Raw genomic sequence first — 13181 nt, 5'->3', positions numbered from 1 at the left:
TTCCACATCTGAGTAAACCTTTAAAAACCACCACTTGCATGTTAAAACAAAAACAAAAACAAAAAAAACTACCACTTGCAAGTTCAGGTGCGCTATCAAAGAAGGATATCCATGATTATTTATGAGTCCATTAAAATGCTCCTCCCTTTCCCAACTAAGTATCTGAAAGGCCAGATTTCCTTCTTATCCTTGTATCAACCAATCCCATTTCACAACAGATCCAATGCAGAAGCATATATGAGAGTCCAGATGTCTTCATTTAAGCCCTCACAGTAAAGAGATTAGCATGTAAGACAATATGAACTACACTTTTTGTGGAAATACACTTTTATTAATAAAAACGTTTTTTATGCAAACATTTAGTGGGCTTCCACTTTTTTAGTGACTCAATACAGACATTTCTCAATATGGTAAATATGGAAAAATATAATCTACATAAATAAAAGCTCTTTAAGGTTTCCAGTATGGTTTGTAAACTGTAAAGGAGTCCTGAGACCAAAAAATGTGAGCACTGCTGCTCTTGTGTGCCTTCCTCTTATCCTGCTGGCCAATTCCAGGGCGGAGAACTAAGACACTACAGCGCTGTTCAAGGCAGGCTTCTCTAAAAATCTTCCTGATGAACCACACTCTACTCACTACCCACATTCTGCATCTCTTCAGCTAGTTTCCCCAGCTGCTTTCAAACCTCTAGTTCTTGGCATGCACTGGAAGAGAAGAGAAAGGAACTTGGGCATTCTCTCCGGGCTGGGCAGCCCTTCCAGGTGCGTCCTCAACTCAGCGGTCAACCTCTCTAGGGAAAAGTCTGACAGGTGCGTCTGCATTGCTCACGTCAGGGAGAGGCTGAATGGGAACGGGGAATGAACCAAGGAACTTGCGGGAATCCGAGTCTTCCTAAAGTTGAAAGCGCCGAGGGGCCGGGGGCGGCGTGTCGGGAGGCCTCAGACACACCCCTGTCCTCACGCCTCCTCTGTCACTAGGTGAGGCAAGGCCAGCCCTTGGCCTGTCGCGCCCGCCCCAATACCCTCTGGCTTCTCACTCTGCCGTCTAGCAGGGAGCCAGGAGCCGTCGGCTACGGCCCTTCACGACAGTCTCGGCGCTTTCCGGCCGGCCGCTCCTTGCTGATGTGTCGGGGAGGCGTGGCTTAGGGGAGCTGCCCCTTGCTACTCCCATACCTCGGAGGCGGCTTTTGTAGAAGACTTACCTTTGCCGGATCAAGGCAGTGTCTGCCTGGTCCGTGCGGGGCCCGCCCGGCTCAGGTAGGCTCAGAGCCCCACCCTGCGGCGGAGAGAGAGAGAGGGGAGTGCTGGTCTCAGAGTGGCGGAGGCTGGAGGACTGCCCCGTGGGACCTGGTGGAGAGGACCTCGGTTGGGAAGGGTTTTGCAGAGAGAGAGAGGTTACAGTCTGCTGCTTCGGAGTGCTGATGACTTTCGGTGAGCGGTTAGCGGGGCTAGAGCCTGAAAGAGGTTCTGGGGCATTGGCGGATGCTCGGGGAGGGGCTGCACCGCAGGGGTGTTTCTGGTAGAGAACAGTGGGAGAACCCAGGTAAGCAGAGACCCTGGGCTGTTGGGGATGTGAGCCGATTTTAAAACGCGAACGCATATTTCTCCATTCCTTGGTTGTAGATAAAGTACAGAAACACAAGGCTGGACAGACCTCAAGGTCCAGTCAGGCCAGCCGCATGGGGAAACTCTTGGGTTTTGAGTGGACGGATGTATCCAGCTGGGGGAGCCTGGTGACCCTGCTGAATCGACCAACGGATCCTGCAAGCCTGGCTGTCTTCCGTTTTCTCTTTGGTAAGTCCAGTTTCTGGGAGGGGCGCGTGTGGTTGCAGTGGGAGAACCGTCCTTTGTCCATTTCTTGGTTATTTAATTAGTGGATTTATCTCCCTTTTTCTCACAGCTGAAGATATCAGTATCCTGGAAGAGGCATTTGTGGAATTTAGGATCAAACCCAACTTTGTCTTCTTTGATTAGGGTTTGGAGGCTAGAAAAGCTTTGATCTGAGGAGGAAATATAGAGGCAGAGGACTAGATTGAAGAGAAATGGCAGAGGTGACAGGGCAGACGTTTTGGCTGACTCCCTAATCCAGAGCTTCCTTTTGGAATGGTTGCAGATATGCCGCGCTATTAATCTCGTAGCCCAGTGGTTCTCAACTTGGGACGTTTTTGCTTCCCTGGGGGACATTTGGAAATGTCTGTGGACATTTTTATTTGTCATATGTATGTTGGGGTGGGGATTGGTGGCTACTGGCATCTACACAGGAGCCAAAGATGCTGCTATTTGACCTATGATGCACAGGATAGCCCTTCCAAGTAAATAATTAACCAGTCCCAAATGTGAATGGTCCAGAGGTTGCAAAACCCTGCTTTAACTGGAGCTTGCTTCCTGACCTGAGTAGCCCCTTCTGTTTACCCCAGTGTGCTGTTTTCTGGGTATGCCAGGAAGTGGAAAAAGTTGAGAAGCATCACCCTAGAGCACTCTCTGTAGCTAGACCTGTATGAATATTAACTATCAAAACCTGAACAGCTTTTATAGCATTTTGTATGCTTCTTTCATGTTATCTTCTCTGTAACTCTAAAATATTATGAGCCCCCTTTTACAAATGGGGAATTGGCTGTGAGGTGCAGTGGCTGATCACATAAATGGCATAGTGCCTAGCATATAGTAGGCACTCAGTAATTTTTATTGAATGAATGAATAAATGGAAGAGCCAGGATTAGGAAAGAATTCTGACTGTGGAGCTAGGTTTGATTGACTGCCTCCATTGCTGAGACCTAATGGCCCCCTTCCCAACTACCTTCTCAGGGCTGTTAATGGTATTGGACATTCCCCAGGAGCGGGGACTTAGCTCCCTGGACCGAAGATACCTGGATGGGCTAGAGGTGTGCCGTTTCCCCTTGCTGGATGCCCTGCAGCCACTGCCTCTTGACTGGATGTATCTTGTCTATACCATCATGTTTCTGGGTAAGGAAAACTATGGGATTGTTGATTGGCCTATCTAAAACAGAGAAATACAAAGCATGCTAGTGAATGATCAAGGTGTTGCGTTCCTTATTTCACTTCTGCTGTGACTCATAATTTCACCCTGTTGACCTATATGTCATCTGAGATGTGACCCTATAGCTCTTTTTAAACAGATATTAAAATAACATTTAATTTAGTTGTACCCGATTATAAAATGTCTGAGGACCTTTTATTTAGTTGTACCTGATTATAAAATGTCTGAAGACCTTTCTTAATCCTACTCACAGCCTGTCCTAGGGGAGCTGGGCCTGTGGTGACCCTTTGACCTCTTAATCCTCTCCCCCACAAATCCCAGGGGCACTGGGCATGATGCTGGGCCTGTGCTACCGGATAAGCTGTATGTTATTCCTGCTGCCATACTGGTATGTGTTTCTCCTGGACAAGACATCATGGAACAACCACTCCTATCTATATGGCTTGTTGGCTTTTCAGCTGACATTCATGGATGCAAACCACTACTGGTATGAGTCTAGGGAAAAAGAGGGGAGGTGTTGGCTGGGTCAGGATGGTTACCAGAGATAAGAACCCACTGAAATCCTAGAATTTGCCCCGTTGAGCATAATTTCTACCATGCTTGGCAAAGGTCACAAGCACATTTTAATTTGGATGAATTTGGGAGGGTGAAAGGTCAGTGAGGTTGGGGCACTTGGGATGGCAAAAAAGCAAAATGGCTCCATTCCTACCCCTTCACTTTTTCCATATCTTCCCAGGTGCCTTGATCTATTCTACTTCCTGTAATCCTTTTAGCGAGAAGAAGAGAAGACTAAAGCCAGACATAGCCGTTCTCAGATACTTCAAGGGTGGTCATGTGGAAGAGGGAGCAGACTTTCTTTCTGTGAGCCCAGAGGGACAGAGTTAGAGCCAAGAGTAGAAGTTGCTGTGAGGCAGAGTCATGTCAGAAGGAGAGGGCCCAGCAGGGCTTGTTCAGGAGTGCTATCCTGGGAGGAGGTAACCCTCCCCCACCTCTCCCTTAGGTGACCATGTTTCAAGGGACGTGGAAAAGGGATCTGGAAGCAGGGTGGCAGGGCAGATGACCTTTAAGAATTCTTTCCATTATTAAGTGAAAAGCAAATATGAGATCTTAGTAAGATGAGGATGTATAGGTAAGAGATTTCAAGCATTGAATTTGTTAGTGATTTATCAGTCATTAAGGTCCATTTGTTAATGCACACATACAAATACTCCTTTTGTAAAATATTAAACTCATTCAGAATGGCCATAATTAAAAGGCAGATTTGACAGAATACCCCTGAAAAGTTTTATTTTTATGACCTTTATACAATTTGAAAAAATACCTCTTACTGAGGGCTTTCCACATGCCATGCTAGACACTTTTAATTTTTCCTCGTTATAACCGCATGAGGTCCATGGTGCTGTTCCCATTTTATAGATGAAGACAATAAGGCTTAGAGAAGTAAAAGATTTACCCAAGGTCACATAGCAGGAAGAGGCACAAGTAAGAATCAAGCTCTCCTTTACTGCAGACTACAGTGCTCTTGACCACAGTGTAAGCTGCCCCTTTCCCAACTCTTTGGCTTATTCAGTATCTTGAAAACCTTTCTTGTTTCTGCCTCTCCAGAATACATCTAGTCTTAGAGCCTGGGTTTATCGGTTCTCTCCCCAGGTAGGCTATTACTGGGTACTCTCTGGCACTGGGTCCTAGCATCCAGATCTATGAAATGTCAGTTTGTTTTGGATGTTGAAATTTTTTAAAAAATATACTGTATATATTTATATACACCTGGAGCTTTTTAAGTACTCCTCAAATTCATTCTTTTTCAAATTCAGTCATATTGTAGCGTTGTGGTCTTATTTCCTGATTTATTCTATCAGGATGGTAAACACTGAATTTCTTATTGTTGTAACTCATTAGTAAAATTTCTGTTATGACTTAAAATAATCACAGTTAAAATTTGCTCATGTAATTCTAAAGGGCCTCAAAATAACCCAGAGGACCAGACAAGATATGGGAGTTGTCCCGAGATAGAGTATTATATTGAAAAAGGAAGGTAGAAATGTGGCTGGATTAAGAAGCTCTTTTCAATCCTTACCTTACCTGATGTAGGTCTGTGGATGGCCTGCTGAGTGCCCGAAAACGGAATGCCCATGTGCCCCTTTGGAACTATGCTGTGCTGCGTGGCCAGGTACAAGATCTTAGGAGGCAGGGAGGTATTCTTTGATAGCCATTGTTAGCATGGTCTTCCTACTGCCAGACTGCACTCTACCCTGTTGCCCTGGATCTTATCCTTTTTTCCTTTTGCTGGAAGGCTTTACTGTTGTTTCCAGTACCCTAATCTCTGAGCTCTCTCACCTTGTCATGGAGGGAATAGCGCTTTGTCCCTGCCAGGGCAGAATCCTCATTAGAGAATAATGTCTATACTTTATGACTCCTTGGTGCCTAATACCATGCCTGGTGTTGGTGGGATATCAGTAGATACTTGCTGGATGAGTATCTGAGATGAGTGAATAAAAGAATGGAACTAATCTTTGGACTCTGAACAGAAATGAGAGCTTACTCTATTTTTGACTCTCTGCAGAAAACAAGGTTCCTTTTTTTTTGTTTTAATAATCTGTTTTACATTTTGTGTTTGCAGATTTTCATTGTGTACTTCATTGCGGGTGTGAAAAAGCTGGATGCAGACTGGGTGGAAGGCTATTCCATGGAGCACCTGTCCCGGCACTGGCTCTTCAGTCCCTTTAAGTGAGTGGCAGCCAGGGCAGAGGCCTCATTGAGGCACAGATACAGAATGGGTGACTTACCTCTGCTATGTGTGCAGTTCCTATTTTGCCTCACTTTGCAACATGCTTTCCTCTGTCCACTCATTCTCTCTTCAGCATAAGGCAGAATTGATGATATCAAAGGATCTAGACCTAGCTGCCCCTGTGAAACTTACGGTATGGTGGGAATAAAGAGAACGAAATTTGAAAAGGAGAGGAGAGAGCCAGAACTGGGTGACTTGGTGCCCTGAGCAGTTGCTGTGGGTAGTGCCTGTGTCCCTGTGTTGCCACCCAGCCTCTCACTAAGGATTTCTTAGCCAGTATACTGAGAAGGTGGACAGTCAGTGTTCCTGCCCTGACCGAACCAGTGTTACCAACTTTTTACAAAGCAGAGGTGTACTTCTCTGAGTTCTCCCTTCCTTTCATTTCTCCTTTTCTCTTATTTTACTTTGTTCTTTTCCCTCTTCCCTGTTATTTCCCAGTTCCTGTAGTTTGACTTTAGTATCATGTTAGTCAAGCATTCACCTTTTAAAGTTTCTTCTCATTTATAACCTCTATGAGGAACCTGCCCACCACAGCACACACACTTCCCAATCAAATTTGCCCTAGGAGATTGGCCCTTGCTTATTACATAGGGTATGTTGAAAACAGTTGGACACCTAAAGTGTGGAAATGTAAAGGGGCTGGAAAACCCATGGAGTGTCTTTATGCAGAGTTCTACCTACCTGCTGGGTGGATGCTTTGGCAAGGACAGGGTAGCAGATGTACATTTGCTATAAATGTGCTGTGAAAGCTGGGTTCTCCAGTGGTTTGGTGCCTGACCCTGTCCCTGATGTCCACAGACTAGTTTTGTCTGAGGAGATGACTAGTCTACTAGTGGTGCACTGGTGTGGACTGCTCCTTGACCTCTCAGCTGGTTTCCTGCTCTTCTTTGATGCTTCAAGATCCATTGGCCTCCTCTTCGTGTCCTACTTCCACTGCATGAATTCCCAGCTTTTCAGCATTGGTCAGTACCTATAGTGTGGTAGGAAATGGGAAGCCACAGGTGTGCAGGGAGGGGCTTGCCAGAGGCATTGCTTGGGACTGGGAGATGAGAATAGGAGCTAAACTGAGCCAGATGCAGTCACTGTGGAATCGCAGTAAATGGGGAGGAGAGGATTGGGGCTTCTGGGCTCAGCTAGTATTGTAAGGAATCTCTAGGAAGTATCTTTTAGTTAAGAAATTCTGTCATAAGTGGGATACGTGGGAGGGATTTCTTAAGGGAAAGGGGTTGAGGGGATTACCCACATTTCCCCAAACCAAATGCCTGAAATGCTTATTTTCTCCTTGCTTTTCTAGGTATGTTCCCCTATGTCATGCTGGCCAGCAGCCCTCTCTTCTGCTCCCCTGAGTGGCCTCGGAAGCTGATATCTCACTGTCCCAAAAGGGTGCAAGAACTGCTGCCCCTCAAGGCTGCCCCTCAGCCCAGTGCTTCCTGCATGTATAAAAGGAACCGGGCCAAAGGTGGTCAGAAGCCAGGCCTGCGCCATCAGCTGGGCACTGCCTTCACCCTGCTGTATCTCCTGGAGCAGCTCTTCCTGCCCTATTCCCATTTCCTCACCCAGGTATGTGTAGGCCAGGGGTTAGCTTGGAAAGTGGCAGAGTTGACAGCGGTAGGGAAAAAATGGGTCTGGTTTTAATAGTCCTTTTTTGGTAAAGGATGGGATTAGCACAAGAACCACTGAGCTGATTTCCTTTGCCCTGCCTTCTCAGGGCTATAATAATTGGACAAATGGACTGTATGGCTATTCCTGGGACATGATGGTGCACTCCCGTTCCCACCAGCATGTGAAGATCACCTACCGTGATGGCCGCACTGGCGAGCTGGGCTACCTTAACCCTGGGGTGAGAGTTCTGATGCTGACAATTTACTGTTCTTCAAAGCTCCCTTGAGCTTTGGGGTCTGGTTTGGGCCCAAATACAATTATAAAATAAAACAAATTGGGGTCACTGCCTTTCTCAGGAGCCAGGTTGAACCTGTTTTTATGTGGGTTGAAATAAGGCAATGTCATTCACTTCCTTGAATTGAGATTAGATTTAAGAAAGGTAAGTACCACCACTAGCCCAGCAATGAAAAATCCTTCCCTAGAGACAAGTTTTGTTTTGTTTTTGTTTTTTCCCGGTCCAAACAGCCAGAGCTCTTTGTACCATTGGCAGTGCCTGACTCATCCAGTAGGTCAATAACAATGAGGTGGGACTAATGTGGGGGTTTGGGACAGGTATTCACACAGAGCCGGCGATGGAAGGATCATGCAGACATGCTGAAGCAATATGCCACTTGCCTGAGCCGCCTGCTTCCTAAGTACAATGTTACTGAGCCCCAGATCTACTTTGATATTTGGGTCTCCATCAATGACCGCTTCCAACAGAGGTGGGCAAGGGGAGCAGAAGGGGGTGGGGAGATGAAGTCCAGCTCCTTTTGCCAAGATGAAAAGCCCATGCTCCCCAGTGCTGTCTTGCTTGAAAGGCTCTCCTTCTCTGTTGCATGTCCATGTTGACCTGGTTGTGGGCATAGCTGATTGCTTCCAGCAGGGGGCACCATCATCCCGAAGAAAAGGTAATGACTTGTTCTGCTAGAAACTTAACACAATTCTCAGATGGCCACTAATCCTCATTCTTCCCAGTGCTCTAGAATCTCTTTCCCCTCTCTTCCTGCCCTGGACTGGTAATAATATGCTGATGTAGGCCATTTTTTTCTACCTAGAAGCCTTATTCTCTCTACGGGGAATGATGATGAAAGAAACAACTGGAAATTCTGGTGGGTAGGTGGTTGTGGCCTTCTTAAAACATGGCTTTCTTTCCTAAGGATTTTTGACCCTCGTGTGGACATTGTGCAGGCTGCCTGGTCCCCCTTCCAGCGTACATCATGGCTACAGCCACTTTTGATGGATCTGTCTCCTTGGAGGGCCAAGTTACAGGAAATCAAGAGCAGCTTAGACAACCACACTGAGGTGGTCTTCATTGCAGATTTCCCTGGTATGGAAAAAAGCTAGGAGAGGCTTTGCTGTCTTTCCTCCTCACTTCTTTGGTCAGGGACATTGCATGTGGTAGAGAGGGGAAGGTGTACTCCTGGTGAGGGGAAATGTTTATAAAATCTGAGGGGTGGAAGTGGTGAAAATGTGATGTTTCTGTTCTTGCCGGGAGTAAGCTCACTCTGCCATGGTGTGAACTGGGGAACTTTGTTGTACCTGTCAGGGCTGCACCTAGAGAATTTTGTGAGCGAAGACCTGGGCAACACTAGCATCCAGCTGCTGCAGGGGGAGGTTACTGTGGAGCTGGTGGCAGAACAGAAGAACCAGACTCTTCAGGAGGGAGAGAAAATGCAGGTATTTTGCTGGAAGTAACACTAGCAGAAAAGTTTGAATGATTAGAGTTTGCTTATTATAGATGCAAAATGCTTAACCATAGCAGTAATGCTGTGGGGCCTCCAAAAGCAAAGACCCCCTGGCCATGAATAGTCTCATACAGGATTCTAGAGGTCAGTTCCTTTGGACTCCAAATCACAGTGAGAAGAAAGATCTGGGGGGTAGGGCAACAGGGAGTGTTAGGAGCCCATAGGCTGGCTAGGAAAAGCTTAAAGACTGAAATAAGGCATTTCTACTCCCTTGTCAGTTGCCTGCTGGTGAATACCATAAGGTATACACAGTATCACCCAGTCCTTCATGTTACATGTACATCTATGTTAACACGACGGAGCTTACATTGGAGCAGGACCTGGCATATCTGCAAGAATTGAAAGAGAAGGTGGAGAATGGAAGTGGTGAGTATATAAAGGTTTGGGCTGAGGTAGCCCCTGGGTACAAGAAGTTAGTTAGGATAGTGAATGAGAATCTAGACATCAAAAAATGAACTTGAAGCCTCTAGCTGGTGAAAGGGGAGTTCTAGGAGAGAGAATGATCTCTCTCTCAGTGATTCCTCTTTTTGCTGACTTTTGAGCAGAAACAGGGCCTCTACCTCCAGAGCTGCAACCTCTGCTGGAAGGGGAAGTAAAAGGAGGTCCTGAGCCAACACCTCTGGTTCAAACCTTTCTTAAGCGCCAGCAAAGGCTTCAGGAAATTGAACGCCGGCGCAACACCCCTTTCCATGAGCGATTTTTCCGCTTCTTCCTGCGAAAGCTCTATATTTTTCGCCGCAGGTAAGTTTTACCCAACAGTACTTATCATTGTCACCAGATGTTTGCAGTCTAGGTAACTTTTATCTAGTGAGGGTAACAGTAGGGACTCTCTCCCAGGAAAGGGCAATCTAGAGTTAAATAACCTCCCTCCATTCTCCTCTTCCTGATTTAATGGAAGAGTAAGGGACCTGTATCTGATGGCCTTGCCATCTTGCTCTGCCTCAGTTTACCTCTAGCCTCCCCAAGGGTTATTCCTGCCTCACCCTTGAATTCTCTACTAGGCTGTATAAGAAGTAGGGTGCTGCTCCATCTGGGTTGTGAGGGTCGCTGGAGAGGAGGGAATTCTTACTTATGCCTGGGTGAGAGGAGGTAGGACCAGGTGTTCCCCAAGGGCTTTGGTAGGAATGCCTATGCTGAAACAGGAGTTTGGACTGGATGGCCTTTTCCCTCTTTTTCAGCTTCCTGATGACATGTATCTCTCTTCGAAATCTGGCATTAGGCCGCCCTTCCCTGGAGCAACTGGCTCAAGAGGTGACTTATGCAAACTTGCGACCCTTTGAGGCAGTTGTGGAGTCAAGTCCTTCAAACACAGATTCTTCAAATTCTAATCCTCTTGAATCAAATCCTGACCACATCCACTCAGAGTTCTAAATGGGGCCAGACACTGGGTACAGATATGGGAGCAGCCAGTTACAGGACCATTACCTATGCAGTGGAAATTTGTCAAAAATCTTTACAGATATTTGATGTACCATAATGAAAATAGTAGCTAATTATTCCCAAGTGCTTGCTCTATGCTAGGCACTGTGTGAAGCACTGTGCCTACATACTCCTATTTTACAGTTGGAGAAACTGAGGCTGATAGGTAATACTGTTTGTTCAGACATAAACCTAGCAAGGGATGGATTGATGGTTTGAACCTCCTGTATGTCTTAAGGTTTTGCACCCTGCCTCTTGTAATTTTTGGAGTCACAATAATTCTGAAATAACATAGCTTAAAACTTGTTTTCTTAAGTATGATTAGGATGATCAGGTTCTAAATGCACAGAGAGCAGTTTTCACAATTCTGATTTGTTTCTCCTGTCTATACAGCTGGTGAGTTTTTCCACTAGCAGTAATGAGAATAGTTAGAATAGAGTTAAAACCAGTAAGGAGATTTAGATAATTGGTAGGAGTATTTTACTAAAAATAAGCCTAATATTTAGCATTATTCTGTCATTTAGTGAGAAGGTAATGTGAAGTATTAACCAAACTTGGTGAGGTATTAGGGAATGTTTGGTCACTTTGTAAGTTTGTATATACAAGGGTGATAATGGAAGCAATTTAGTTCGTGGAAATTCAAAGTCCTGGCACCAGGCTAGGAGTGAGAATGCAGACTTAAAAACAACAAAAAAAAACTGGTCTTGGAACAGAGACTACTAGCAAATTGGCAGTCCCAGTATCTTTGATAACGGATTGCATATGTTTTCATGCTTCTCTTCTCATGCCCCACCCCACCTCACCCACTTGGATGGTGGTTTCACCCCCAGGCAGCTTTTTCACTGTACACACTTGGAATGATTGTCTATTCCATCATTTCTAGTGATGCTTAGATTTCTTCCTTGCCCGAAACCTTTACCTATCTCCACCTGGATATCCCAGAGCTTTCAAACTCTGTCCTGACCAGAACTTACCCTCATCCCCAACTCAAGACCTGCTTCTCCTTTATTAGTGAATGGCAACTGTATTTTTCAACCAAGCCATCTGAGTCATCAGCCTTAAATCTTTTCCTCACATTTCTTATTTCACATCCTAGCAATTCTACCTCTTCTTTCTTGTATCTACTAATTTGATCTCTAGTCTGTTCTTTCAGCCTTTATACTGGAATCTAGTTAGGGAGCCCAGAGCAGACCTACAATGCAGTTATGCAAGTGGGGCCTGGCAGTGAGTCCTGATTCATACAAAGCATTGTGTGCAACAGCTGTGCCACAGGGTACCTTGAGCACTTGGAAAGAATTGTGTGGGGGAAACACTGGTTTCAATATTTTTGCACATCTCTCAGTGACACAGTATACCTCAGCATTATGTCTTTTGCCACTAAGTTCAGTTATCTTCTGTTCCCCTAACCAACATCACCCTCTTCCCTTTGGTAAGAAAAGTAGCTCTTCACTTTGAGAGAGGACTCTTGCAAAAGCATTTTTAATATAGACAAGGATGTTGCTAGTCCCCAATTGTTAGTGTACCAACACTGAGACTCTCTCAGTGAAGATGTTGGGATGGGATGGAAAGTTAAGTGTGGTCATCTTAATACTGGTAAAGTTGTTCAAGGGAGTAAATCAGATCCTGTTCAAGTGCAGCTGTTTTGTGAGTGGGTTATCAGTGTCCTTTTGGCCAGAAGGCCTTCTGAGTTAATAATGCTCCTACACTTTCCTCCCTTCAAAATTCTCTACACCGTCCCATCCCTCCCACCCCTTATATAGAAGACAAACACCTCTCCTTAGGCATCCTCCTAGCAAATACTGAACATAACCACAAGGCAGTTACTTCTATGGTGCTGCCCCCACCAGGTTACAGGCATCCAGTCTTCAAATCATCTTATTCAGTGAACAGGCGTATCTAACTTTAGACAGTAATGCATTAACATCTAAAAACTTAAAAACATCCTGGGGCTTGTCTGTCATGAAAGCAGTTCTCAAGTTCCTGAGCAAATTAAAAAGATTTAAACTTGTCTCCCCTCCATTTCTAAATTCTTAAGCCTCCAGGCAAACAGGTATAAGCAAGCATTCTCTGGGTCTCATGTCTGCAGCAGGTCAAAGCTGAACCACTACTGGATTTTTTATATGCTGGTGTAAGATGCCACCTGGCTCCTGTACCTTTTTAGCTCTTAGGCTCAAGAAAGGATAGTTAAACCTGTGTGGACTTTCTGTAAGCTGCTACAAATGTAGAGTAACCCTCTGGAAATTCATCATCTGCACCGTTATGTTAGTTCATTTATTTTGTTGGATTGCAAGCTTGTTCCTGTTCAGAAACTTTTCAAATTGTAATGTGTATTGAACACGTACTCACAGCTTGTAACACTAAGATTAATATTTAAGGTGTATTAATTCACAATAGTCAAGATGAAAAGTAACAGGTTGAAACTTTCAAGACTGGCCCTGACCATGGTCCAGTGACAAGGCAAAATGCCACCGGTTTGATTCTGCGTCCAAGCACATGCCTAGGTTGCAGGTTCAGTCTGGGCCAGGGCATTACAAGAGGCAACCAATTGATGTCTCCTCCCTCCCCAGCTGTCTAAAAATAACTGAACA

At 45.3% G+C, this 13181-nt stretch overlaps 1 protein-coding gene across 1 annotated transcript; it reads left to right on the top strand.

Annotated features, from left to right (window-relative positions):
- Positions 1-1149: 1149 nt before the first annotated feature.
- Positions 1150-13123, top strand: GGCX (gamma-glutamyl carboxylase). Its single transcript, XM_054577644.1, has 16 exons — positions 1150-1430; positions 1623-1793; positions 2805-2963; positions 3319-3484; positions 5089-5167; positions 5618-5724; positions 6584-6747; positions 7080-7345; positions 7494-7625; positions 8000-8151; positions 8587-8756; positions 8976-9106; positions 9393-9540; positions 9720-9915; positions 10353-13006; positions 13095-13123. The coding sequence occupies exons 1-15, from the start codon at positions 1421-1423 to the stop codon at positions 10543-10545; spliced, it is 2244 nt and encodes a 747-aa protein (XP_054433619.1). The 5' UTR covers positions 1150-1420; the 3' UTR covers positions 10546-13006; positions 13095-13123.
- The last annotated feature ends 58 nt before the right edge of the window (positions 13124-13181 follow it).

Source organism: Pteronotus mesoamericanus, unplaced genomic scaffold (genome assembly GCF_021234165.1).
Source record: "Pteronotus mesoamericanus isolate MK-2021 breed Mesoamerican mustached bat unplaced genomic scaffold, CSHL_Meso_final contig_44, whole genome shotgun sequence".
In the NCBI taxonomy this organism is placed as follows: domain Eukaryota; kingdom Metazoa; phylum Chordata; class Mammalia; order Chiroptera; family Mormoopidae; genus Pteronotus; species Pteronotus mesoamericanus.
Note: the sequence above shows the minus strand (reverse complement) of the source record. Positions and strands in the feature narration are given on the sequence as shown.

Bases quoted from the DNA above. Each gene is read 5' to 3' on its own strand.
- GGCX (XM_054577644.1), top strand. The intron at 3,485-5,088 runs GTATGAGTCTAG...TACCTGATGTAG, and splicing joins ATGGATGCAAACCACTACTG to GTCTGTGGATGGCCTGCTGA. The intron at 7,346-7,493 runs GTATGTGTAGGC...CTGCCTTCTCAG, and splicing joins ATTCCCATTTCCTCACCCAG to GGCTATAATAATTGGACAAA.